The sequence below is a fragment of the Betta splendens genome, chromosome 6, assembly GCF_900634795.4.
Source record: "Betta splendens chromosome 6, fBetSpl5.4, whole genome shotgun sequence".
In the NCBI taxonomy this organism is placed as follows: domain Eukaryota; kingdom Metazoa; phylum Chordata; class Actinopteri; order Anabantiformes; family Osphronemidae; genus Betta; species Betta splendens.
This window is the reverse complement of record NC_040886.2, coordinates 6,682,726-6,710,671: the sequence shown is the minus strand read 5'-3', so window position 1 is coordinate 6,710,671 and position 27,946 is coordinate 6,682,726. Positions and strand designations below refer to the sequence as shown.

Here is a 27,946-nt window from a genome sequence, read left to right as displayed (position 1 = left end):
CTTTATTACTGTACTGCATATTGTATTATACTCTATATGATATTTATTTTGACGTTTGTGTGCAGACATACTGACCTCAAATCTATTTGCTTATTCAAACAAGTGAAATCTGGGTCATCGTCTATGGGGTGCCAAATGTAAAAGTAGCAACTATAAATAGTTTTCTCACATTTAACTAAATGACACAACATGTTTTCTCACATTTAGTTAAATGTGCAAAAGTCTAAATGTAAATGTTAAATATAAATGTAAATTTTAAATATAAATGTAAATGTTAAATGTTAAATCTAAATGTTAAATGTTAAATCTAAATGTTAAATGTTAAATGTTAAATGTTAAATGTTAAATGTAAATGTTAAATGTTAAATATTAAATGTTAAATGTTAAATGTAAATGTTAAATGTTAAATGTTAAATGTTAAATGTTAAATGTAAATGTTAAATGTTAAATGTAAATGTTAAATGTTGGCCGAGTGTAAAACTGAATATTCATGAATGGGCAAGTAGACTCCATCCCTACCCACAAACAGCGCTGGTCTCAGATACTCAGAGACGCGAACTCAAACACGTCAAACAGTACGCATAGCTCCGCCCACATCTGACTCTGGATCGGTGCACGAAAATACTGGAGAGAAGCCTGAAGTCGAAGCCATCATGGCCGCCGGCTCCGACTCCCTCCCGTTGGGGGAGATTGAACGGGCTGTAACGGCAGGTGTGCGGGCTGAGGCTCCGCTTCAAACTGCCGTTCTGTCGTAAACACCATTAATGAGGAGTCAAGTAGGTTTAAAAAGAATATTTCTGTGGCGCCGGTGGAGAATTAGTTGGCTAACTATACTAGCTAGCCGAAGTTACGTCCAGGCTAAAAACAAAAGTTTCCAGATCAGATGTGGGCGGGGTTTGCGCGCACTGTTTGAGGTGATTGAGGTGATTGATCTGAGACCAGCGCTGTTTGAGGGTAGGGATGGAGTCTACTTGCCCATTCATGAATATTCAGTTTTACACTCGGCCAACATTTAACATTTACATTTAACATTTAACATTTACATTTAACATTTACATTTAACATTTAGCATTTAGCATTTAGCATTTAACATTTACATTTAACATTTACATTTAACATTTAGCATTTAACATTTACATTTAACATTTACATTTAACATTTAGCATTTAACATTTACATTTAACATTTACATTTAACATTTACATTTAACATTTAACATTTACATTTAGACTTTTGCACATTTAACTAAATGTGAGAAAACATGTTTTGTCATTTAGTTAAATGTGAGAAAACTAGTTATAGGTGCTCCTTTTACATTTGGCACCCCATAATCGTCATCTGTCTGATTTAGACAGGACATGTTTCTAGAAATATATTAGTGCTTGAACAGGATTCTGAAGACCCTTAAAATGAGTCGTTGCTGCTCACAAATGCATAAATTTATTCCAATTTGTAAAACAAAATTATAATAACAGGTCGAGTAGATCCTGTCATGAGTGTTTAGCTGACAACGATCGGTTAGACCATTATTATTTTTAATTATGATAAACGAAAATAAGCGATAAACGATTTCCAACGAATATTAGGATAAATGCCTAAATGATTCAGAAGAAAATGGAACTAAAGAAAATAAACCCGGTTGGAAAAGATGTGGTTACGTTCGGCCTCAGCGATTGATCCCGGGCAGCCTCAGAAGCGGGTGCAGTTCGCCGCTGCGGCCACAGGTGTCGCCAGAGCTCCTCGTGCGGCAGCAGCCAGATGAACCGCAGCGAGGGGGGTCAGTCCACTCCTCTCCTCACTCTCCATGTTGAAAGGGAGCAACTTCTCCTCCAGCCGAGTCCAACCGCCCGTTCCTGCCCGTAGCTCGGCGGTCTCCCCGCGGCGTGACGCTGGTCTGGGAAAGAGGCTCGGGAACCACGGTTTCAGCCGCGTACTTTTGGACACCGCGTGAGTTTTGCATTTTCATTGCCACACACCGTCAACGCGCCGAGAACGACAACCGGGCGTTTTATCGGCAGCGCCGTTGGACCCTAACGGTCCGGCGCTCGGCTAGCGTAGTTACGTGTGTTATGTGCTAACTTACGCTAGCTAGCGGAGCCCCCACACTGTAGCACTGACTTGTGGAATGGGCAGGATTGGTTAGCATTCCGCCCCCCGGTAATTTTTCGGCGGCTTGACGACGCTCTTTGGGGGAATTTGGTCAGCGGCGGTGGTAACGGCGCCGCTTTTGCCGTCTGGCCGCGTGGGAGTTGACGTTACGGGCTGGCTGCGCGAAGAGAGCCCCCCCATCATCTCCACGGTGGCGGATCGGACCGTGCCTCATGCGGCTGCAGCCTGGCTGTCACTTGTTTGCATGGCAACCACCACCCTACAGCAACTAGCCAACGCGTCCGGGCTGCTGTGACACGCAAGGACAACTGTGTGTTGTGCGATCCCCTCGTATCTCGTGTGTGTAACTGCTGGATTGATAAATAGGACCTTCTAAAAATAGACCGTCACCCTATTTAACGCTGCGTGTTCCAAGACTGTAATAGGAGGAATAAACACAGCAATGAATGGTGGGTCACCTGAATACATACTGGACGTTGTTAGACAGAGATACTACCACAATTAGACGTTCTACTGAATGCACGGCGCTTTAGAAACACTTAATTTACTCTAGGAGGAAATCCAGTGTGGGATCTAGAAGCTTCATAAGACTGCGTGAAGCTGGTAGACATTTAAATGTCCCTTAATGTGCACACGTCCTCTGCGTGGTACCGTATGACTCCAGTGCGCCTGGTGGAACGCCAAAGCAGTAACCTTTCCACTACCAGGACGCTATGTCTACCTTGACTTAACAGGGCTCAGAGGAGTGGACTCACTTTCAGATGTATTCACTGGAAAAACAACACAGAGATTGTCCTCTTTGATTGACAGTCCTTGTAGTGTAACAGTATAAAAGACATATTCGCTAATTCGAAGCAGAGATTTGTCCCACCCCAATTCTAAGTCACAATTTATACAATAAACCTACAAATGTCATGACCTCATTTTTAATTTGTCTGTTTAGTCACAGTACAGAAAAAAATGAGAAAACCCTATCTGTTTTTTGCTTGATATAAAGGTGGGAATAAAACAGAATTGAACTCGTTTAGCTAATAATTAAAACGGTTCCTGCAGTTCTTTGCCTAAAATACTGTGGAAAAATGAACATAAAAGACGTCAGCATTAGGCCAGGGGGAAACAACCACCAGAGTGGCTGAAGTAAAATGTCAGGTGATACTTGGGAAACTGCAGCAGTCTAAGGAGGAACAGTTTAACAGGCATCTCGTATTTCCCACTCTCTCTTTTTGTCGCAGTTCTTATTTGCTTCTGCCTCTCCACGATCTGTCTGCCCCTAAATGTGTCTCCATGTTTCAAGGTAGGCTACACAGAATAATGTAAGACTACCATCTATTATTAGACTTCTCTGTCAGACTTTCATTGGACAAAAATTGATCTGATATTGAATGACCGCAAAATGTCAGCCTGCAAGTACTACCAGTGGCGGGGATGGTAACATATGAGGCATTTGAAGGTCATTAATACCATGTGGCCACTCAAAGTAGGTCATGAGATCAATGACAACATACCCTGCTTTTATTTCCATGTTTGTTATTTGATTAAGCCTCTGTTTTAAGTATGCTAGGTTTAATGCTCTTCATTAAAAGGGACTTTTAATCCCCTGCAACTCAACAAATAAACATCTGTTTAGGCTTCTCTGAGCTTTTAAAAGATTGTTTCTATTATAAATTGTGTTTCATTGTCCTGACCTGTTAGCCCTTGGTTTTTTTCCTCTGACAGCCTACTGTACCTTGCACTAATCAAGCGAGGATATTTAATGGCCCTGATCCCTAAGCCTATCAACCACAACTGTGACTTCTCTACTGTAAATGGTAAATTCAGAGCCGGTAGTGAATGTAGGAAGAATACAATATTTGTGAAGAGCTGTTATGAGCCATTTTTTGTGGGTGGTTACTGCTGTTTTTTAATAACTGTTTATTCTGTGAGGAAGGCACAGCAACAGATGTCCCTGCTTCCATGCTGTGGTGTGAGGAATACTCAGGAAAAACATTTCCAGCCGCACACTTCTTATCTGACATGACAGAAGAATCACCCCAGGGGTGTTTTTGTGATCAAGGGGGTTTAGATGCTAGCTGTGTAATTACCCCATGATATTCAGATGTCTTTATTTGGTCTGAGATGTTGCTGAAATAAGCACACACCTAGGGCTGGGGTACGGCTTTTGCTGTGTTTAATCAAATGCTTGGACCATTACTGCTTTCCGATGAGCACATGTTTTGCCTCATCTGTGATAAAACCAGTTCAGTTTGTTGTTTTGATGATCACAGTTACAATATTTTATAGTGGGCTGCTAGTATCCAAATTGCAATTGTATTTAAATGATGATTAAATGTATCTCAGGCACATTGAGACAGATGGAGTGTAGAATATCGGGTGTAGTCTGAACTTTGAAGACTACTTGTTACAAAGTATTACAGTATTAGGGCCCTGCTTAAAAACTATTTGTCTATAAGAGAATACTTGCTGTGTTAGTGGTGCTTTTGAGATTTTGCTAAAGCAAAGCAGTGTCAGGGTAGAGCTATATCCTTCATCAAAGACTTAGGTTAGAGACTTTGTGGTTTTGCAACATTCTCATTGTTTGAGAAATTTGCAAACACCATCCTGGGTCATTCTGTGAAAGATACTAAGCCCTATAAATTGATTGAGTCCGGACGCTCTTAACGATGGAAGTGTCCTCGTCCAGGTTTGATAAGTGGCTCAGTACTGTTCTGGTTCCCCTGAGATTAAAAATGCTTTCCCCAACATCTAGTGGGGGAATCTAGGCTAATACTGCTCCATATTAAATCTGTCTCTTTGCCTCCTGAGAGCAAATGCACTTTTAGAAGCCTTTATTGTGCCAAGATTCCTTTTGCCTTCCTCGGACTTGCAGTTTTTTTTGTACTAAATTACTTTACAGCTGCACGTTGGCCTTTCTGTAACAGATGTCTCTGTCTAATATTCACAGGGTTAAATGGTGGCTTCATTAGGGAAATGGAATACACAATGTAATATATACATTACATTACATTACAGTACCTACACTATTCATACAGTCCACAGTAAGAGGTTTCAAACATTTGGCTAACTGCACTACTGTGTCTGTACAAGCAGATACAGAATCATTATAATTAAATATTACATCTTTATATTTTCTTAGGTCTGCTGAACCTGACTGTCTATTCTTTAAGCCTGCCCTGTAGACAATGGCCACTGTTTTAATTATGTGTATTGTTTATTTTTAACTCATCTGATAGTACTTTTGGCATCAGTGTCTTAATGTTATTGCTTGCACAATATGAACATATGAGTGGACTCATCTTGTCGCTTACTTGTGCACTGTGGTCAATAGAGGTCACTTGGTGACAGTCTGTTTTTTTATGCATTGTATAATTGCAAGTACTATTCGTAATTGCTTTTGTTGACTTCTTGACTGGAGCTGAAAGGTCCCATCCACATGGTGTATACAGATATTCTTTATAGTTAAATCGAATTTCCTGTCACAATCTATTAAGCTTATTTTTTTTTACTAAAAACAAAATGTCTGTACATCATGGGTACTTATGGATCTTTGTTTAGCTTTGCTTCTCCCACTGTATTCATCTGACAAACATACAACCCCTTGACCCTTTGACGTTCGTTCCTAGGCTGTAGAGTAGCTGGTGTGTATTTATAGAGCAGGTTTACCATCATAGATCCACTGCTTTACACTTTACACTGGCAGCGCATGCCAGAGCTTTCACAGTGTTTTGCACCTTTGCAATCAATATATGCCTCTCGGTTATCTTAACTTAATGTACACACAGAGCTGCTACTTGTCTAAGTGTTGCCTAGTATACTCCTGGCAGAATATTACATATACAATAATGTTACAGAATATTCCTCACAAAATCATAGACATGCATATTTTACTAGTCTATACAATGTGTATGGATTGAAATGTGTCTGTTGTATACGCCTAATACATGTTAACTGTTATTACGCTGTTTCTGTGTGGTGGGCCTTGCACAGGGACTTTGGCTAGTCCCTGAAAATGACTGGCACTGTGAGCAGCCCATGTCAGATGTTGATAATCTGTAGTTCCAAGGGGATAAGCCGTCATGTCTGTGTTGAGTTACAGCAGGGCTGTTGTATGTTTTTGACATACTTTTAACAGATTGTTTTGTTATGAAAGGGGTGTTGCTCAGAGGCTTGATTACGTCATGGGTTTAACATCAGTCTGTTAAAGCCCTCTTTAGAGGGTCATGCTATTCTGTGCAGGCTGAATCAGACTGACTCAACTAGTTGACTAAACAAGTTAACAGTATAGTAACAAATCAGTTACTATTAATGTACTGTTCCCAAGTGAATTAGCAATTTAAGTGTCAGTGTCACTGATTGACAGTTTAGCTTCCAACAATTCCTCTTTCCTACCACATGTAAACTGTAGTAGGCAAATTAGAACCGTTGTTTAACCTCATAATTATTGACACAATGATGACAATCAGCGATTGATCCCGTTGCGAACAAAGCTTTTCCTGTCCTAAGTTGAATAGATGCTACTAGGATTTGGTAAGTGTCTGCAAGAGATGGAAAATTAATTTATTATTTTTTCTATGTTCCAGGAGGGAGGATAACAGAGAATATCTGTATGGGAGGGGAGGTGAATGGAGTAAACTTTAATTCATTTCATAACTTGCATATCTCTGTATACTGATGCCATGCTTCACCTATTCATACATCCTGTACAGCATAAGTATCTAGACATCCTGTCGGCTCTTGGCTTGCAGAATCCAGATCAGATAAGGCGGACATGAATTATTTTCATAACAAACTCTACTGTAACTTCATCTTTGAGGCTTTTGACATTTCACTTCAGCCAGGAACTTTCTTTACTTTAGATGAATATGGTAGATATAGATATGCAAGGACTTGTTGTTTAACTGCCAACTTTTGCCCATGTCTTCAGGAAATGCTTAGTCAGTAGGTTTGGCTCAGTTTTACCCCATGCTTCAGTTTGAGCACCTACAGTAGAGCTCTGTGCTATAGTGGCTCTGTAAGTGTTGTGATGGCTAAATGATAAATGTTGAGTGTGACCTCTGTAAAAGACATGTGGAGTGATCAAACACAAAATCATAAAGCTTAGTAAGGGCCTTTCACATTTTTGATTGTGAAGCTTAATCGAAAAGTTGTCTTTGTGAATGAATAGCAGCCAAGAAACCACTTTGTGTGTCAGCTCGCTGTTCCAATGTAAAAGCTGAGAAGGAAATATTACCATCAACATTTCTAAATACATTGCCCCAAACGCTTGCACAGTATTAAAAACCTTTACTTGATTTAAAGACACAACTTTAAATCGCTGGGTGACCCCTCCTGTGAGCTGTGAAAGTTCTCATGTAAATGTTACTTTTATGCTTGAAGTGAAGCATGCAGAGCCTGTTATACAAAATGCACGTCACATTGTTGTGAATCTTATTTGTCTGGAGTTTATTATTTTATTGTCTTCTATGGTCATGCGGTCAATGTAATATCAGTTATATCTACATACATCTGTACTTGGTATGCACTTGCCGTCGTTTTATTGCGCTGTGAATCGGTAATGAGAACAGACTCTTAAACATTCTTCCTGGGAGAAGAAATGTAGGACAGCTAGAAGTGTGCATGAGAAACTGCTGTAGCCCTGGATGCCTTCCATTCAAACCATTCTGGGTCATAATCATGTTCTCACACTTTGTGCCATTCTAGTTTATACATTTTGTATAGCTTACAGCTGTGTCCCCTGTCTGTTATACAGTGTTGTACTTTTTTGGACATACAGTATGTCTGACATAACACCAAGTTAGGCCTTCTTTACAGTTCTGTTGTCTTTTATTTTTGTTTCAGGTTTCACATGTCTTCTGCACTGACTTCCACCATTGTCCTTGCCTCTTATTGTCAGTTTAGAGATTTTCACTAAGTTCACTTGTTATTTAAGTTAAATATGGCTTCCTCCTTTGCTCGGTTATGTATTTTTACAGATATTCCACATCTACCCAACCCACTTTACATTTTTTACTTTATTACAAAAGTGGCCTTTTGTAAGGTGTGATGTGCAAGGAGATTCATGCTGAATTCATTTTTGTTCTAAATAGACATGCAAGGTCTGTGGGAGAGATTGAGTCTTTTGAATTTCACATCCTTGTGGGGTGTGTGCTTAACAGTAGATGTGCTCCTGGTGTGATAGTGTGTGTTGGTGCCTTCTGTGTTTGAGAATGGTTGGGAATAACTACTCCCGTGTTCTTATTGACTCGGTAAACACACACTGAGAAGAGCCCTGTTTCCTTGAATGAGAAGGCATTGTGAGTAAAGTTATACTGGTATTTTCTCTAACCCTTTATTGCATAGAATATACGATAGAAAGCTTAAACCTTATTTATATTGTTTTCTTGCCCCAAGCCTGCATTAGCTGAAGTGTAACTGAAAGGGCTGACGGGGCTGCCTGTGTAGGTGGCAAACCGAGTTGACCCAGGAAGATGTTGGTGACTCCCTTGTGGCTGGGACTGAATGAGGTGGGACTCCACCCACATTTGCACAGTGGTGTAATCAAGAGGAGCATGGGAAGGGGAGAAGTCAGGCAGTTTGTTGGATTGCACGTTGAGTTAAAGTGAAACCTATTCTATCTTTTTCTCCACAGGTGAGGCAGGCTGCTCCCACAAAAGCTTTTGGATGCAGTGTCTCCTGATGCTCAGGTGAAAGGTAAGCTCCCACTTCTAGTTCACTCTTTTACATCTTCATAATGCATCATTAATTAAATGCTGCTCTAGCATATGCTACTCACCTGTTACAGTTTAATGCTGAGGTTTATTTCTTTCCTCTCAGGCATCACACATTCAGAATTAGACATTAATACCAGCACATTTTTAACCAGTGTTGCCAGGAGGAATAGCTCACTTTCAGAGGAGGAGAGAATTAGGACATGTCTCCTAAGGTGTGAAACAGATGTAGTTTCTGTTTGTGCCAGGTTTCAATACATTTTAAACTTCCTAGCAATTTGATCCCAATAACAGTGTTGTTTGTCACATGACATATTTGAGCCATTGGCCTTCTCCCATCTATGTTAGCATATATGTGACGGTGCTGCAAAGGTGGAGCAGAGACGAATAAGGCACCGTTTGTTTAGAAGTGAGATCAGCAGCCTCCAGGGTGTGACACATTAATCTGGGTTAAAAGGGAGTAAATGTTTAGGGTTGGACAGAGACATTTGTGAATGGCGGTTCATAGAGATATGCAAAGTCTTAAAATAGTCAGTTTGCCTGAAGCGTATGTTTTTCTTATACAGTGGCAAAAAAAGGCTAATGACTAGTTTCTGTTTCTTCCTTAGTTATTATACTGCATTTACTGGTTTCCTCTGGAAAGATGAATTAAGTTGTTTAAACAGAGGAGTCAGCTGCCCGGCACATGTCCATCGGGTGTACAGATGGAAGTCTTTCATTCTTATTATTTTCCAGTAATGATGGCAACAGTGCAACGTTAAAGATAATGTCTGCTTTTGGTCTCTTTAAATTGTTTAAAAGAGTGGTTATGCCAGAAAAGTTATTTCCAGTGTTCTTAACTGGCCGAAGAAGGTAGCAAGCACATTGTATATTTGTGGATAAAAGAGGAAATAAAACTCCACTCTCCCCCACTCCTTGCTTGATAAGGAAGTGTTTGGATTCAACAATGCAAGTGTTTATGGTATGATGACATATGGGATTTAACAGCAAGTTACATATTACCCAGACAACATTTATCATTCTCTGTCCAAATGTTTATACTTAAGCTGCTTATGTGTCATCTTAATAACTACAATGGTAAGATAAAGATATAAATACTTTTTAGTTCATAAATACCTATATTACAGTGGACTGTGTAAATGACTGGTTACACAGTTCTCTTACAGTATCTGGTCTGCATTCCATTTTTAACACTTACTGCAGCAGGGAATTACTCTGGTTTCCTTTCCTCAAATTCAATGTTTAATGTAGGCATAGGTATTTAAAGCTGAAGGGACATAGTAGGGCATTAGCACAGATGTCACAGGACCCTGTTGTCACTTTCTCAAAAAAATAAAAGTAATGTTACCAGTGCTTCCACATTTTTTTTCGCTTTGATGTTACAGACTGACCTTTATCACTTAGCCACGCTGCATTGAGCTACTACTTTTCGTTTTCTTTCTCCACTATATTTCTTACAGTCCACTTGTTTTCTGTTCAGCCTCAGAGAATTTGGCAAAGTTGTATCAAGAAAATTCCATCAGAAAATGAACAGTAACCTTTAGAGAAAGGCAACCTACAAAAGACACAACACAAAGTAAGGACAGGAGAAAAACAACACATCCCCCTTGAATAAGCTGAAAGCAATAGTGGAGAAGATGTACTTTTAAAAACAGGAGACCTCTGCAGATACTGTGTGTGACCGTATGCTTTTACCATTTAGAGTGAAGAGTTAAGTTGGAGTATGTGTGTTGTTATAGTAACACACTGAAGTCTTTTTTGCCTTATTTGTTGAGTTTCCTATGTGAAGGACTTCACAGTACATCTGTAATCAAAATTTGTGTCTCTGAAGGTCTGTGTCAGTGTGAACTTGTATCGGTGCATTCCACTGACACTGAGAGGACCATTAATGGTGTTTAAGGAGTGCTGTACAGTCAGGGTCATTGAAATCCCATGAGAAAAGCAATTACAAAGGAAGGACAGCTGCAGCTTCTCGAATTGCAGTAGCGAGGTCTACTCTGATGTTAATGCCGTAAATGTTGACCTAGTCTGTTTTTGGTTTTAATTAAAGGCACCAGGCTTCTCCTTCATTATTTTAATGGCATATTTTGTTCATCCCAGTAGACTAATACAGACGGCACACTACCAATACTATTGATTTGGTGTCTTTTGTAACTGGACCAAATGGAACCAGGGGAAAGCAGGAGTCAAACTGCTAGTCCTTACTCAGAGTCTGTCTACATGCGTCTCTCAGCACTGCCAGTCATGCTCTATGTCTCTGTTTTGATTTCGACAGAGGTACAATACTCTGTCATCTCTCTTTTTCTAAGACTTACTGACATCTCTCTATTGGGAGAAAGGCATTTACAATGTTTTTATTCTGTGTAGAGAACATCCAGACTCAGAGAAAAGCACGTAGCTGGATTAGGGACCTTTTTGATCACCTTAATTCTCACACGCAGCCTCTCCTGACTTACAGCTGACTTGGCCTGATGTATCAAACATGGCTCCAATGTAATGATAGACACAACAAACACAGTTTGTGCTACTTTTCTTTTTTTCCTGTTGTATGGTAAAGTGGAATATCTGTGTAAAAGAAAGCAGAGGAATGGAGTATTTTTTATTTATTGATTTGATTTGGTTACTGATTTTGAACAGATTTAAAAGTTGAACTAAGATTCCTGTGCGTTGTAGAATTTCCGGTTTATTTTTAGAGTGAAAGGACAATTTCCAACACAACGGAAACATTAGAAGTGGGGTATTTCACTTCAAACTCTGTGTAGCCATACACGAAGCTGGTCATATACAACATATTTGTATATTTGTTCTGGATTCATGCTTTGGTGTAGCCATAACTCTAGCTCTGTTTTAAATGCATAGCCCAAGCCAGAATTTGAGCTCCTAACCCCATTCCCTTGTAGGGAGTCCTAGGCTTCGCCACACAGAAACCAGCAGTATGTACAAAGTGTCTCCTGGCAGTGAAATGTGAGACACAGAATAGATGTTCTGTCTAAATGACAAATAGTTATTACTTCTCTTTCCCTTAAAACCAGGTGACATCTGGGCAAAGGTTAACTAGCTAAAGTTAACTTCTGTGAAACTTCACAAAAGAAAATACTGTCAGATGAAAAAGAGTTTATTACATGGACATGCACTTACATTTTTCATGCAGGGGCATGTTCAGTACACCAGGGTGTGGTCATGGGTGTTTAATTGAGATCTATTGTCATTATGGGTCACTCCAGTACCTCATTGCAAAGGGGTTTTCCTATTTTTAGGACGATGAGGTAGTCTGGCAGCAAGGCCTTTTTCATCATCCACGTTCCATAAAATAAACCTACAGCCACGTAGGACTCAGAATAGAACAACTAAACCACACATCCACCCACTCAGTATCACAACATCTAGTTTTACTTCTGCCTTGTGTGGGTCTTCATACAGTAAACAAGAAAGTCATAGTTCTTCATTTTAGATTGTTTTCCATATACTTTACATATGTGATTATAAATTTAGTAATTGCAACTTTTGCAATTCATAATCTGTGCAACCGTAGGAACACAACTGAAATTCACCAAATAACTTTGGTCAATTTGCTTCTAAAACGAGTTAACAATTTTATTTCTTTGAGTTTCCCATTTGTGATGCTAGGGATAAGAAGGAATTGTCTGTGTGCATCCCTGCTGTTCATGTTGCTACATTCAATGTTAATGCACATGCTGCTCTCTGCATCTTCCCATTGGTGTATATCTAGGTCATGTGGACATCCATTAGTCTGGCTTCTACAGTAGATGTGAGGGGGTTTGGGGAAGTGAAGACAGTGATACAAGGTTAGAGGGGGAGTATCTGGACTTAATCTTTGCTGTTGAACAGCTGGCTTGATTGGTGGTCTATATTGCAAGTCTCTTTCAGACACAAACAAGGCTTCCAAATCTTTCCACTGTGATGGTTAATTATTTTAAAGCCATTTTTTTGTACCATTAACTAACATTGGGACTTGCAGACAAAATGTTACAAGAAAGTACTAGAAATTATGTATTCTTTATAAACTCTGAGTGTTAAACTGAGGCACATTGTGTACCCATTATGTCATCAACTGTGACATTGAAAGCCTGTTTTGCTGATATTCATACTTGTTAGTGCAGTTGGGTATGTGACTAATATATGGGTTAGAACATGCCAACATCAGCCTTTCCTGACATCTTCCTCTATTTTTCCTCCCTTCCATGTGAGTGCAATGATTACTAAATACGATCATGGCCCATGTGACATCATGTGCTCTGACCTTGAAAAGGCAACTTTAAGTCACGCATTTGTTGTTGTATTTAACTGGCGTCTTGGCATATTTCAAGGTTAATATGTGACACCAGGATCCGTGGTTTTGACTGACCTGGTGCTGCTACCTTTTTGCTGTTATTGGCACAATACGGTTCTATCGCTGGGTAAATATTAGCCTGCCTAGTATGTCTGTGAAAATAGCCAGGAAAGTTTTTTACTCACTAACAAAAGAATCCTGTTGCCACGTCAAACATGGTACTTATCTGTATATCTAGGGGTCATGGTGGTTATAAGTCAAACTAATGTAACTAAATGTTCCTTAGTTGTTGATGCTACAAACTGTAACCTTTTTATTATTTGGAGGTGCTGTAGATGGTTTCCATACATTAAAAAGGCAGTGGCAGGTTTAACACAGTATATCGTTTATGAGGCTCATATTACTGCAAGCTATTGTAACTTGATTCTGTTATTCAACAGTACTGAAAACTTTGTTATCAGGCACTATGTAGGAAACATCACAAACAGACGGGCAGAAGTGTAATCGATTATGTTATTTGCTGTTATGTTGCTTTGGCTGTTGGTTCGACATTGAACACTGTTCACTCAGCCAGTGTTTGCTGCGAGAGACAAAACGATGTGCACGCATACACACGAGAGCAAACAAACACACCTGCATGCACGGTCACAAGGGACTGGATGTGTTGCCTTGATTTCTGCCTGCTCCACCACTGCTGCTGATAATGGCTGGTGGAAGATGAGCCTTTTCTCTCCTCTTTGGCACATCATGCGTCTGTCTAATCCTCCCAGTCTGTAGCAAGAAGGGGGGGTGGGCGCACAAGCAGTCGTGCATGCACGTCTATGCACTCCGTTTTTTTTACACTTGCGTCATGTGACGCTATCACACATACACACAAACGCTCCTGGTATGTGCTCAACTGAAGGCTGCACACTGCACACGTACACATTAAGCATGCATGGATGCCGCACCCATGCCCGGTCTAGACTGCATGATGCGACCGTCCTTTCAGCGAATCCCGCCCTGCAGTTGTTTAAAACCAGTTGTGATTGGTTTGTCCCATCTGCATGTTTGTCCCGATCTTGACCCGCCTTACATGCTGTACTGGAAGTGGTATTATTTCTGCCATGCAGACTGGTGGGCCATCGCGTCTGCTATTGTATAATGCTAAGCTGCAAGCTTTTTCCCATCCACCCTGCACACCACTCTAGATACAGCACTGAACCTCACATGCACACATGCACTGCAGCAGTGAAATGCTATTTTTAGACCTGCCTCACAATGACAACAAAGGCTCCCTTTTCAGGAAGAATAAGCTTAGCTTCTCACTATATATACAGCTTGGTTGTTCATAGTTTCCTCACTGATGGGACAAATGAGCAGTAAGCAGGAGGGAGAAAGAAAGGGCAAGATTAGAGCGGAGTTAGGAGGTTGAGGTAATGAGTCACAGAGTGGAAACTGGATGGAGGAAGGGAGTGGTATGATGTGTATCCAGATATTAAAGTGCTCTTTTGTTGTTAATATTTACATGTATACAGTACTTGTAGTGGGAGGAAGCAGCATCCTACTGTAATTGTCAGAGCTCCTGTAACACTATACCCAGGTGTCCAGTTCTCTTTATAAGCCACTGTCAAGCCATTAACCATTATCATGTAAAAGTATATCCACTTTTATTATATGCAGTTGTCTCATGCTAAAGTGTTGTTCTAAGTGAATCATGTGGGAGAGTTTAAAGCTGAATCACCCTGATAGAACATTCTATGAATGAATGTTATGTAACACTGTTGTTGGATGTTGTAATTGAGGACATGTACAGTAGGCGAGACTGCTGTGTAGGCTGGGAGTCAGAGGGTCTTGTCTAGTGCATGTGTTTGTGCACTGAGAGAGAATAAATAGCATAACATTAACATTAAGAGCACAGCATGGCTGTCCAGAGAGACCCAGGTAGTAATGGCTACGCTTCGTTAGCCTCAGTGTTACACCATCACCTGCTGTGATCAAGCATGATGAGTTACGGTGTGATCTCTAGGAAACAGCTGTGATACTTAACAGATGTTTAAAACATAGTGTGAATAGATTCTAAATTATTAGTTATAATTAATATAGTAAAATCACTTAGTAGTTCATCACTGTCTTTGAATATCAATGTGACGCATGAGTTTGGTTTATTTCAAGAGACCTGTGCACAGAACACTTTTTGTCTGGTTTGTTTGTGTTTATAGTTTTCTATTTATGTGGGTATGGTGGCCTAAACCTATGACTCATCCACTCACTGCTCTAAATTAGAGGCACAATAACTGCAGAGCCACAGCTTGATCCTGTAAACATTTGCATTAGCTGCCCCCCTTCTTGTGTGTGCCTGCATGTGCGCGCGTTAGCTATTGTGTTTCATTATCTCAAGGGAATGTCCTTCACTCGTTTCGGGTGAAGCAATTAGCTTCACAACAGGGAGGGAGGGAGGAAGACAAGTATGTATGATGTGGGTTATCTTGGACAGTGTACCTCTGTGCACAGTGACTGAACTTGGTCAGGGTCTCGATCTGTCTTGTGCACTGACAACGTACTGTCTGAACTGCCTGTCAGTGCCACACAGTGCCATTATGTGGACATGTTCTTGTACAGTAGGGCTTTGTTAGTGTAGAGAATGAAAGGGGCGGGCGATAAATGTACACAGAGACACACTGAAGATGGACAGGGGGTGACGCAGAAACAGAAAAGACAGGATTCAAGCAAAGAGGGAATAATCAGTTTGTAAATTTTAAAATTAAATGAAGAAATCTTATGTAGTCTTGTTCTTCCTTCGCCGTGTTCATTTTATGTTTGTTTTTCTCCAGAGGAGGTTGTCGAGATGAAGGAAGAGAATTTGTTTCATCGGAGGTTTTCTCTGTGCCCCAATGCTACCTCTCCACCCAAAATTGACCCCCGCACACTCACCCGAAACCTGTCTTATGGAGGAGACAACGACCTCTACAACCTCAGCCCAGGTAAGACAGACCATGATAAAACATGTAGTGGGTGACGTGTGATAGTAGTCTCTAGTGAAATGTCATGGCGTACTTTTGTGCTCTACTCCGTTCTAATCAAATTCTCTGCTGCTCTTCTTAGCTGCTTTTGGGGCTGCTATGCTTTAATTGTGTGTCAGCCAGTTTATTCACTGAGTTCATTTGTATGTGACTGTGTGTTGTGGGTTCCCACCAGGCACTGAGAAAGACAGGAACGGTCTCTCCATGCTGAGTAATGAACTTAGTCCTGCCCAATCACCAGGCAGCAAGGTAAGAACACAGTTTACGATTGGGCAGCTCCTTAACAGGTCACTGCAGTTGACTGACTGGGTGAGCTTACAGCCGTTGTCTCGTTCTGTTGTCTATTTTCTATTCTATAGCTACATTCACTGCCTCTGATGTGTCTTGCAATATTTAGAGTTGTAACATAGTGACCAAATATCTTTTAATAAATATTAGTCATGACACTGCAAAGCAACCATTATAAACTTATCAGATATATCAAACCTGTGTTAGTTTGCGTCAGGGCCATGGTGGGAACTTATTTATTTGCCAGACCTTTATGTCCTTGTGCTGCATTTCTTGCAGATGTTGTATTAGTCTTAACTATCTGTCTCCATTTAGTAATTCTAATTAAAAGTGATCAAGAAATGTTTTTAGTGGTAACTATGTAATCGCACTTTGTCTTGTTTCCTTTCCGCTTGTTGCTTTGCCTCATGTCGCAATATCGACTGTTAATATGCAGTTTTCCATGGAAGCTGCATTCTTGCCCTTTTGTCATTTTATTTATTTTATCCCATTAGTCCTCAAGGGACAATAGGATACTGATCACAGCCTTAGTCTTGCATGGCCCAGTTAGCGGGAATGTAGTTCTGCACTACCCTTAAAGAATTGCTTGTTTCAGCACAAATAGATAAGCGCAACTGCCTGTGTGGGTTTACCAACTATTGTTGTGAGTCATATGGGTTTAGTGCAACAGAAGTGGTTATGCAATTACATATCACGGCAAAATAACAGGATAACTTAACACCGATTATTGGGAACTATCAAACAGTCAGTGTCCTTTCCCGACTACCCACAGCGGGTTTGTGGCCTGAACTGCCAACAGGCTGTCTACCTAGTTGGCTTGTTGATTGACAGGGCCACCCACCTGCTGTAAAAAAAATCTGAGGCGTAACAGATGTGCTATAGTATGCAGGAAAAGAACCAGTTAAGTAATGTGTTGTTTATAATGCAGGAAAATCAGGTCATTGTGGCTGTGCATTAAAAGTATGGCTAGGTGTTGTTGTGCTGTACTGCAATATTCCAAAATATTACCCCAAAGGGTCCTTTAAAATAATATTAGTGGCTTAGTGTAGTTTAAATCATCTTCACTGATTGCCCCTCTGCTTCATCCTCCAGTCTGAGTCCAAGATGTTTAATGGTGTTGAGAAGGACTGCCCTTCCCCCACAGAGAAGCTCGCCCGAAAGGAGTCTCTCAAGGTATGCATTGTTTCCCTGCTTGAGACAACCGTGGGAGCTTTATTTTCCAATTAGGTGATCCACATAATGTGGGTTATGTTGCTATTTAGTCACTCTCTTCACCCGAGCTTAGTTGGTCAAATTTGTTTTTACATAAATAAGATATACTCACTTGTGTGTGCTTCCAAATGATGAGTAGTAAATCATATTAATGGTAACCAACCAGGTAATTGACTTGTCTTTGCTTCCACCTAGTGTTGGCACTTTTTCATTAGGCCTTTGAGCAGTAAGGCTAATGACTCATTCGTGTGCGTGTTCTCTTTTGTAGGTCCAAAAGCAAAATTACAGGCAGGAGAAGAAACGAGCAGCTAGAGAACTGTTCAGTGCATTAAAGGACCCAAGCGTTGTCATCATGTCGAACTGGCTAAAGGTGCATGGATGCTGGCGCAACAGAATAACACAGAGCTGTGACACTGACACTCTGGATAATTAATGTCTCTGCTGTCTGACTTGGTGTTCACGATCCCTGCTGCAATTTACACTTCATCTGTTACAAATGACAATACTAATTTTATTTTTAGCAGTTGTTAATGTTCTTGTTTATCTCATAGGTTCTTTTCTGTTATGTCATTAAACGTCTTTAGATCCGTGGCTCTTTAAAAAGTTGGACCAAGCTGTGGTGTGCCCTGAAGCCTGGAGTTCTTTTAATCTATAAGACCCCTAAAACAGACCACTGGGTGGGAACAATCCTTCTCAGTGCATGCAAGCTGATTGAGAGACCCTCCAAGAAGGATGGCTTCTGCTTCAAGCTCTACCACCCCTTGGACAAATCCATCTGGGCTGTCAAGGTCAGACCCTTTAGTAGGCTTGATCGAATTTCTATGAACCCGATTACATAAAAAACACAACCAACATGACATACAGTAGTGCCCCTGTGTGTTGACTGTTGCCCTCTTGTGGCAAAAAAATCATACTGCTTTAATGCACATTAAAATCATTATACTTCGTAAAAAATGAAATCTAAGCATTGTTGGAAAAATATAATTTTGAGCAATTCTGTATAAAACTGTGGGGCTTCCTTGTGGTGGAAAGTTCAAACCCTGAAGCAATTTTAACAGTGATTACGTATATTGATTATTGGTTGCTCTTTGTAGATAAAATTACGCTCTTTTTACATGTTCCTTTAACAAGCAAAATTCCTAGAAAGAGTCATTGTTTGCCCTTGTGTAAATTAATGGGCAATACGTGTCACTGCTTAATCCATATGCTCAGGGTCCCAAGGGAGAGAATGTTGGCTCCATCACGCAGCCTTTACCCAGTAACTACCTGATCTTCAGAGCTGCCTCGGAGTCTGATGGTGAGGATAATCTGTGCTTATGTATGTTGCAGGGATACATACTTGTGTACTTGATTGAAAGCATATCTTCTTTAAAATGCATCCATTTCCCAGGCCGGTGCTGGATGGATGCCCTGGAGCTAGCTCTCAGCTGCTCCAGTCTCTACAAGCTGACAGCCAAAGGAGGAAAGGAAGGCGATATCAGCATGTCTTCAGAGTCCTCCCATATACTCAACCTGCTGCAGTGTACCACGCTCAGTGACACAGAGCTGCTACAGTAAGTCTCGCACACTTCCTTTTATCGCCACCTTGCATCTATTAGTTGTTGTTTTTAGAGGAATGATTTATGTTTTCACTTAACACTATCTAAGCTACTGTGCTTGCCAGTTCAAGGCTGTTGCTACCAAACACATTAATGATGTCTCATTTATTTAAAATTCACAGATGGCATGTTTTGACAAAAGATTTTGCCTGTTGGTTGCCTTGTTGAAGTAGCTGTTGAATAAATGTGTCATCCTAAAGCTAATTCATTCCTAAATGCAAAACATTTTCCGCTTAATGCATCAAACACGGTCAAATGTGTTACATTTTAAAATATGCATCGGTTTATCTTTAGCATTATAATAAATCATACCATTATAGTAAAGGTTTTAAAATTTGATAAGACAGCAGAGAACAAATTACTGTACCTTTACAAATCCATAACTTTGGGTTTTGAATATAAAGGTAGGATCTTTTTGCGGCTAGCATTGTTTTTATGTGCATGTGTGTTTTGTTTATGTGACATACATAAAAGGATGTAACACTGTACATAACTGAAATTTTCTTTCTTGCATTGGAACAATGAGTGTTATGTCAGGGTGTTTCTCAAATTCTTAATTTTTGCTGAGGATAGTAGCTAATAGTCAGATTTGATTTGGAGTACAGTACAGAACTGAGTACCAGTATCTGCTATTTTACCAGGGGTTCAAATATAAAAAAAATATTCTATTTAAAATTAGACAATTTTAAAAAAGGAAAGTAAAAGTTCAGCTTAACTAAACAAACTGTTAAATCTAGTAAATGGTGGACAGTAGAACTGTGCAGTTGGAGGCCATTGTGTTGTGACATGAGGAGAAGCCCTGGGGGGTGGGGGGTGTACTGCAGTTTGACAGTCAGTTGTATGCGTATGTTTACGCCCTACATTTTACATCCCTTTCCTCCCCAACCACCTCCTTCCTTTATTTCCTCCTCTGTGACTGAATCCTACCTAGCTATCCAGCCCAGTTCACCCTCCTCTCCTGCTCCTCTGCCAGCCAATCACAGCAGTCCATTTAATCACATGACTGAGATAGGAGCAGGACTAAAATGAGAACCATACACCAACCAGAAAAGGGACGCCAGCAGCACAACCGTTCCGCACACACACACGCGCATACGCGCACTAGCGCAAACATAGAAATTTGCTCTGTCACATTCAGGAAGCAGGTGTGCGGGAGTTAAATAAGTAACACTGCACCACCTTTATTCATCACGTCAAAAACATTTGACACACGCCGGAGAAACGATTAGGACAGTCGTCTGTCTCTGTTTGGATTTTCTGTCACTGGTGGTGTGTTGAATCCTGAGGAAGACTACTGTATCATTTGGCTGTGTGTATGTGAGGTAAGGCAAACCGCCTCAGTTCCAGGGTGTGTTTGGTTAATTAATAACATTACAGGCTGGTTAGTGAGCTGGAGAGTGTGCAGGAATGTGATTGTTCAGGTCTTTGAGCCCTCAGGTATTAGGAAATTTGAACTCTTCCATTGTTGCTCGGTCAAATAAGCTTTTATCCTTGTTGTCTGTGGCTATAGAAAATAGGATTTGGCTTTGAAAACACACGGTCTTTTGTTTTTTATACACAGTCCTAATGTTTTCTATGTGGTGATTTATGATCAAGAACTATTTGTCCCATGAAATTGCAGTGGGCACACAAAGTACAGACGTCCACTGTCTGGCTGTAGAATTGGAAGCTTGGTGCTACTTTTTAACAGTAATTTTAGATCTTTTTCTTTTATGATTCTCACTTCTCTTTTTTGTGGCCAGTTAAAAGCGGATGTCTCTTTATCAGTTCTGTCATGGTTGATAAAAGTGCTGACAGAGCAAGGCATGATTTGACCAACTTGAAAATTCCAACATCTAAAGATGCTAACTCATCATGGTATGCATATGTGGATGTCCACACGTGTGAAAGCATATCTGAACATAGGAGCAGCTCATATCCTCTTTGTTAGAGAGGAAAATGAAGGACGTCGTGGTCTGGTTTTCCTGCTGAGCAGACAGGTCAGATTTACTTAATACATCCAGACCCTCCAGTGTTGGGCAGCGTGCTTTCCTGTTGTTGTCGTGAGAATGAGATACACGAGAACTATAAAGTTATTTACCTTAGGGTTCAGGCACCATCAAAGCTTTGGCAGCTCTATAGTGAAATAATTTTTAAATAAAATTTCTGACCCTAGTGATTACTTCTTGTCTGTTACTATTAGGTTGAACGACACGGTGTTGCTGGGCAATCACCACATGGAGCATGATGGCTTTTCAGACAAATCAGAGCGGGAGGCTCATGATGACTGGGACACTATGGCCAATGAGAACGGTGGAAGGCTGACAGAGGAAAGTGACATGGACCAATCAGATGAGGTGTCCCTCGGGCCACAGGCCACAGCCTATGTAGAGCAGCACACAGAGGAGATGGCCGAGGTCAGTATAGGCTCACTGTTATTTATATGTATCTGAAGAGCTCTGAAGAGAGTTTTGTTTTCAGTTCTTGTTCTAGATTATGTGGAAAAATCATTTAAGTCTTTTGTACTGGTAAAACACTTCTTACATTGCTGACATATTCGCCATAGCATGAGGTAATTTCTGTTTTGTTTGTCTGACTTGTATAAACTGGAGAGATGCCAGCTTGATTACAAGGCCATTATGTGAACCGTTAATTACCCTCCTACTTGTTGCTTCAGGCTGGGGAGGCATCCCAGGTAGAAACTGTATCTGAGGAGAACAAGGGACTCATCTGGACGTTGCTGAAGCAACTGCGACCAGGCATGGATCTATCCAAAGTGGTGCTCCCCACCTTCATCCTGGAGCCACGCTCCTTCCTGGACAAGCTGTCTGACTACTACTACCACGCTGATCTGCTGTCGACGTCCGTAACCAACATTTTACAGTGTGTTGTGTGTCTAAGAACCACGTATTTATGACATATGCCATTGTCTGACTTTTCTGCTTTGTCACCACAGAGCTTCACTGGAGGAGAGTCCATATGGTCGCATCAAGCAGGTGTTAAGATGGTACTTGTCTGGTTTCTACAAGAAGCCAAAGGTAAGATTCCTCACACCCAGATGGCTAGTTGTTATCCACTGACTGGCTCTTAATTATTGCTTTGATACAACCTTAAACCTATTAATAAAAACGTGCTCTTTTTTTCGTAGGGTCTTAAAAAGCCATATAACCCAATACTAGGGGAAACATTTCGTTGCTGTTGGCTTCATCCTCAAACCAACAGCTGCACTTTTTACATTGCTGAACAGGTTAAACTCCTTCAAACCTCACTCATCACAATTCAGCAAGTATAAAAATGAATAATATATTTAATAAAGTGTATCTCACACCTGCCTTTCTCACTCTGTTTTAACAGGTATCCCATCATCCACCCATATCTGCCTTTTATGTCTGCAATAGGAAAGATGGTTTTTCTATCAGTGGAAGTATCCTGGCCAAGTCTAAGTTCTATGGTATGGGTTCTACGTTTGATAGCTGCATAGAGCCATTCACATTCAGCATGGCACGCTAAGATAAATTTACATGCAGTCAGTTTTAATGAGCATCTGTAAGATGCTTGTGCCATCTAATCACGTACTGTACCTCTCTCTACATCTACTGCTGCAGGCAACTCTCTGTCGGCCATTCTAGATGGCAAAGCCAGGCTGCTGTTCCTAACCAGGAATGAGGAATACATCATCACCATGCCCTATGCTCACTGCAAAGGTAACTATAGTAAATTTAACTGGGCATCACCATTAGGGTGGTAGTATTGGTATTTACAGATTATATTACATCCTGTAAGGTAACAATCATTTAATAAATGGATAATATCCACGTCTTAACTCTGTATCTGTATCTTCTAGGTATACTCTATGGCACAATGACACTAGAGCTGGGTGGGAAGGTTACCATTGAGTGTGAGAAGACAAAATGTTTCACAGAGCTGGAGTTCAAACTGAAGGTATTACTGAGTAAAATGTTTCTTTATGATGATAGTTTGATCATCAGGGTCACAACTAGCATTTTCCTTTCTGAGAAATTAAATTGACATTGTTCCCTGCAGCCTTTCCTTGGAGGCTCCTGCTCTGTGAATCAGATCAGTGGGAAGATCGTTGTTGGAGAGGAGCTCATGGCCACCATTGATGGGCACTGGGTGAGAGCTTTAATCATCTTTTCTTCCTGTTTTACCCTCTGCCAGATGGTTTACATTCAGTCGCAGTATTTATTGTCACAATTTGTAGTTGGGCACTTGAACAGCGAGATACAGCACGGGACTATCACACACTGTATCTATTGGTTCTGTTACACTGATGGGCTCATCAATAGAACATTTATCTTTCTTTGGTTGTGTTCAGGACAACGAGGTGTTCATTCATGAGAAACGCTCAGGCCAGCAGGAGACACTGTGGAACCCAAGTTCAGACATTCGCAGCAGCCGACTCAAGAGACAAGTGGTCCATATAGACCAGCAGGGAGAGTTTGAGTCTGAAAGGTAAGCTGACTGTATATACCACCTGTCTGTGTTAGTTTAATGATAAACAATAGTACAAGCAGTGCACAGTGCATTTACTGTTTGCATCTGATTTGCATGTGGCAGACTTTGGCAGCATGTGACGAGTGCAATCATGGATCGAGACCAGGTGCGTGCCACTCAGGAGAAGTTTGTGCTGGAGGAAGCTCAGCGGAGAGAGGCCAGGGACAGAGGGGACAAATCCTGGATCCCACGCCTTTTCCTCCAGGACCCTGTCACCTCAGAGTGGACTTATAAACACATGGAGTATGAACACAGTCAAGTCATGCATATAAAACAAATCTGATTTAGATTCTAAGTCAGTATTAGAAGGTGGTGTTGAGTCAGGAGAGAAGACAAAATGGTTATAAGAATGGTTTTAATTACACTGTGCAAAACCTAATATAGTTTTGTTGTTTGGCAGCACACAGCCATGGGACCCTGAACGCTGTCTGGTTCAGTTTGAGAAGGATGGAGTGATTCAGACACACAAGAAACGGCAGAGGCGACACAACGGGCTCTCTTACAGCCACAGCTGGGCGAACCAGCAGAAGGTTACACCCCCGCTCTAACATTACAGGAAAACACAATCAGCTTTGCCTCTCCCTTATTTGCTTTATTCCTGCCAGACAATTAATCATCAGTGATTCAATTAGGTATTTTTATACGTTAAATCTGACCTCTTGTGCCTCCTCACAGGCTAAAGCGAATGGGAAGCATAGAAAAGCCAGCAGTCAGCCATCCAGCTGCAGCCAGAACACTGAGAGCAGCAGTACCACACCAGAGCCCACACACGAGTCCTCAGACAATGAAGGTGACGCATGAACCTGCACTTGCTCCCAATTCTCAAATGGCTCTTCCTAAGATTTATGTTCTCTTGCCAATCGCATGCCCAGGGTTTTCAAACCAGTGTGCACGGTGCAGTAAAGAAAGCAAGGATATCGCCCTGATAGAGGCCTCCATAACATCCATACAGAAAACACAGCAGGATATTCAAAGGTGAATTACACATGCATACAAAATCTTAAATTGTCTGTTTCAGAACTTTGACAAGTCCTTTGACATTGCTCTCTCCCTCCCTCCAGGAACGTGGTGGCTCTGGGCCGTCAGCTGGCTCGACAGAGGGCGACTGATGAGAGCGTGTCGCTAACAGGGCGTCACTATCTCATAGTCTGTGTCCTGCTTCTCTCTCAGCTCTTCCTCAACTACGTCTTCACCTGAGCCCACTCATTATAGAGGAATTTCCCCTGGCACTGATCTGGCAACAGATCTCTCCAAAAAGCACAGACACTGAAAAAAATCTAAATTAGGGAAAAAGGATTTAGATCAGTGTCACCGGGGATCTTCTTCCCATTAGTTCGTCTTGGATGAGCATGGACATTAGAGCAATAAACACAGCCACCGCCTGTCAGTCATCTGCAGAGAGGAACGGCGCCCCCTAGTGTAGCCAGATAGAAGCAGCACCGGCACCCATGCACTTTGGACAGAAGAGGAGGGACGAGAGATATGCACAGCTGAAAGGATTTTAAATATGAGGAGGATGTGGAAAAATGGTTTTACATAGGAAATGCTAGAAAGGATGGTTCACAATTTCTTAGTGTCTTTTTCTATTGCCCTGCAATACTGTTCAAGTGAGTGTGCCTGTATGTGTCATTTGTACAACAATAGGCCCTATGGGCAAACACAGACCACTGCTTAGACTTCTCCTAATTACCTTCCACTCCAGATTTTGGGCCTTAATGCTGAAGCCAAAAAGAAGAGAAACGCAGCATATACAAATGAAGCAAACAAAATCTTCCAACAGTGCAATTCTGTGTTTTGTATTCAATGTGTGCTTAAATACACTCTGTCTGTGTGATAATTTTACCAAAACAGTATTTATAATCCGAAAGGACAAAGAGTTCCTGTTTACAGAAAGCACCGTGTGTGTCTATGGGGACACGAGAAGAATAAGGGGAATAAGGCAGAGAGCCAAAACAGAGTGTCTTTGTGTTGTGTGCCTGTAGTACCACAACTGAAGGGATAATAGCAGAGCACGGCTTTGGTCTAGACCACAATAACTAGTGTATACGGTTGCTTGTGTGTGAAGGAAATACACACAGATCAATGTTGACAAAAACAGGAAAGGAATCGGATCTTCTGGCGTAGAAGGTTTGTGTGTGTGTGCGTCGTGCTCCACACCATATTCAAGTGTCACTTTGAAGATGTAGACACCTAATAATAGTTATCACTTTTAATCAATTTGTATATAATTGTCTTGCAGTCCATGTTTCAGATTTCAGAATGTATTTATTGGGTGATTAACCTTGATGTTCCTAATCTTATTCAGCTTGGAGGACGGAGACCAGAGGTGACAATCGCTCTCCAGGGTAGTGTGGGCTTGTCATAGTTCTGAATGTGTGTGTGTCTGAGTGTGTGAATGAGAGAGAGAGAGAGAGCACATGTGATTAAGCCATTACGATCGTGCTAAACAAAGTCAGATCTGTGATCTTGATTTTAACTGTTTTTTTTATCCCTTGAATTTGATTCTTCATTGCCATTACTGATCTGCCCAGCGGGAGAGAATCAGAGCACGAAGCTTAACTCTTTGAATGCTTTTGTGTACACTTTAGTTACTTTAGTCTTTTCATTACGTTCATGTTTTCTACTCTACTGCCATGTTAGGGACATTCTTTACGCCAGGTATTTTTGTCATATGAAACAGAACCAGAGCGAATATGATGTTGCCTGATGGTTTCATCCTTTGTTGAATACTGTAGCACTACAGTAAAACATTTTAACCCTGTTCCCGCCTGTTAGTCTTTATTCATGACTTGTCCCTCACTGACCATAGAAAATATGTCCACTAGAGGGAGATGTTGACGCGCCTAAACTAGTAATTCTCAAACCCAGTTACTAGGCTTAAATAAGAGGAAATGTTTGTCTAGACCAAATTATTCAGCTGCATCAGGTAACATCCCTCTTTCAATTTAAACAGGTCCATGCTGACTATTTTAATGCTGCACAAACACAACCTCAGCTGCATTAGAGCCATGAACGGACTGTGCTGATAGTCAGTAACCTTTTTACCACTTACTAATTGCTCCTTCACTAAGCCTTAGAGTGGACCTGATGAGGACCATCATCCACAGCCCCTGTGAGAATCAACTTGTTACACATAGACTGTTTATTCAGTTTATACAGGCTCAGTTAAATAGGAGGCATCACTGAACTGTGTCATTATTAGACAAGACTGGAAATTCACCAATAGTTCATCCTTTTTGCAAGACTGTCACTCTGGCCCCTCAGTTTAACTGTTTACACCGTGCTTTCACTAGGTTCAGTTACTCTGGACTAATATTAAATTAAATCCAATAAAATACATATTCAATAAATATGTAATCTGTCCTGTCACTGCCACTGTAGTGTTAACTACCTGTGCAGAGTATGGGCACAGTGCCATAGGTTATTTTACCTGCAAAGCCTTTTTAAGCCTCTAATAGTTTTTGGCTCCTACAGAAAAATACACAACAGCTAAGGTGACTCTAAACTAGTTAGTAGTAGTAGTAATTATATTTAGGGCTGCTTGAGCACCTTTTTAAATATACAGTACTGCTGTAGCGTGTCAGCATCTGGGCAATAAGAGCGATCAGCTTGAAACCAGCACCACAGAATGGCCACTGAGCAAAGATCAGGGACAAACCTCGTCCTCTGTGGTCCCATGTGTTCTCCAGCGTTAGCGTGTTGTCTGAGTGGGTGCACGCTGAACCGCTGTGTTGTCCCAGTCCCACTGTACGTTTGGACTGACGGACCAGATTAGGTCATCTAACAGGGCTTGTGTGGTTTTTTTCCCCCCTGGCTGCATGCTCTCCATCAGCCGAGGTTCCTTTCAGACCGCCTGTGTCACACTGAGTTCACGTCAGCTTCAATGCCGCTGATCTCTTTGTCTCGCGTGTCAGAGTGTGTTTTATCTGGCACCGGATAAATGTGGGGCGTTAGCTGCTACGGGGTTGATTACAGCCTCCCCCACTGTAGTCACTGCCTGCATCAATAGCCATGGAGCAGGAAGCATCCAAACATCTGTGGCGGAAGTGGTACAGTTTAGTCGCTTTAGAACCTGGAAAAACGGTGTCGCTTACAACTAAATATAAATATACATATAATGTACATAGAACATTTGACACCAGGGGAACTCAAGGCCTCCAATGGAGCAGAAATAGTCAGGAATGACACATGAAACCCTGCAAAGTCATGAATTCGCTTTTAATACTTCCGTTTTCACCGATCCACTGC

At 41.1% G+C, this 27,946-nt stretch overlaps 1 protein-coding gene across 5 annotated transcripts; it reads left to right on the top strand.

The window, feature by feature from the left end:
- The first annotated feature begins 1,633 nt into the window (after positions 1–1,633).
- On the top strand, positions 1,634–26,459 carry osbpl5 (oxysterol binding protein-like 5). Of its 5 annotated transcripts, XM_029153651.3 has the most exons (24): positions 1,634–1,947; positions 3,342–3,403; positions 8,735–8,796; positions 15,918–16,067; positions 16,282–16,355; positions 17,487–17,567; positions 17,875–17,976; positions 18,191–18,394; positions 18,819–18,903; positions 18,997–19,159; positions 21,387–21,600; positions 21,861–22,045; positions 22,140–22,221; positions 22,332–22,430; positions 22,538–22,634; positions 22,789–22,887; positions 23,028–23,125; positions 23,228–23,317; positions 23,520–23,656; positions 23,762–23,941; positions 24,099–24,228; positions 24,374–24,488; positions 24,571–24,673; positions 24,760–26,459. In XM_029153651.3, exons 4-24 carry the CDS (start codon positions 15,932–15,934, stop codon positions 24,893–24,895), a joined length of 2,610 nt encoding a protein of 869 aa, XP_029009484.1. In that variant the 5' UTR covers positions 1,634–1,947; positions 3,342–3,403; positions 8,735–8,796; positions 15,918–15,931; the 3' UTR covers positions 24,896–26,459. The 5 variants fall into 5 exon arrangements, with proteins under 5 accessions (XP_029009484.1, XP_029009483.1, XP_055365668.1 ...); XM_029153650.3 differs by lacking the exon at positions 3,342–3,403; XM_055509693.1 differs by lacking the exons at positions 1,634–1,947; positions 3,342–3,403 and adding an exon at positions 8,591–8,609.
- The last annotated feature ends 1,487 nt before the right edge of the window (positions 26,460–27,946 follow it).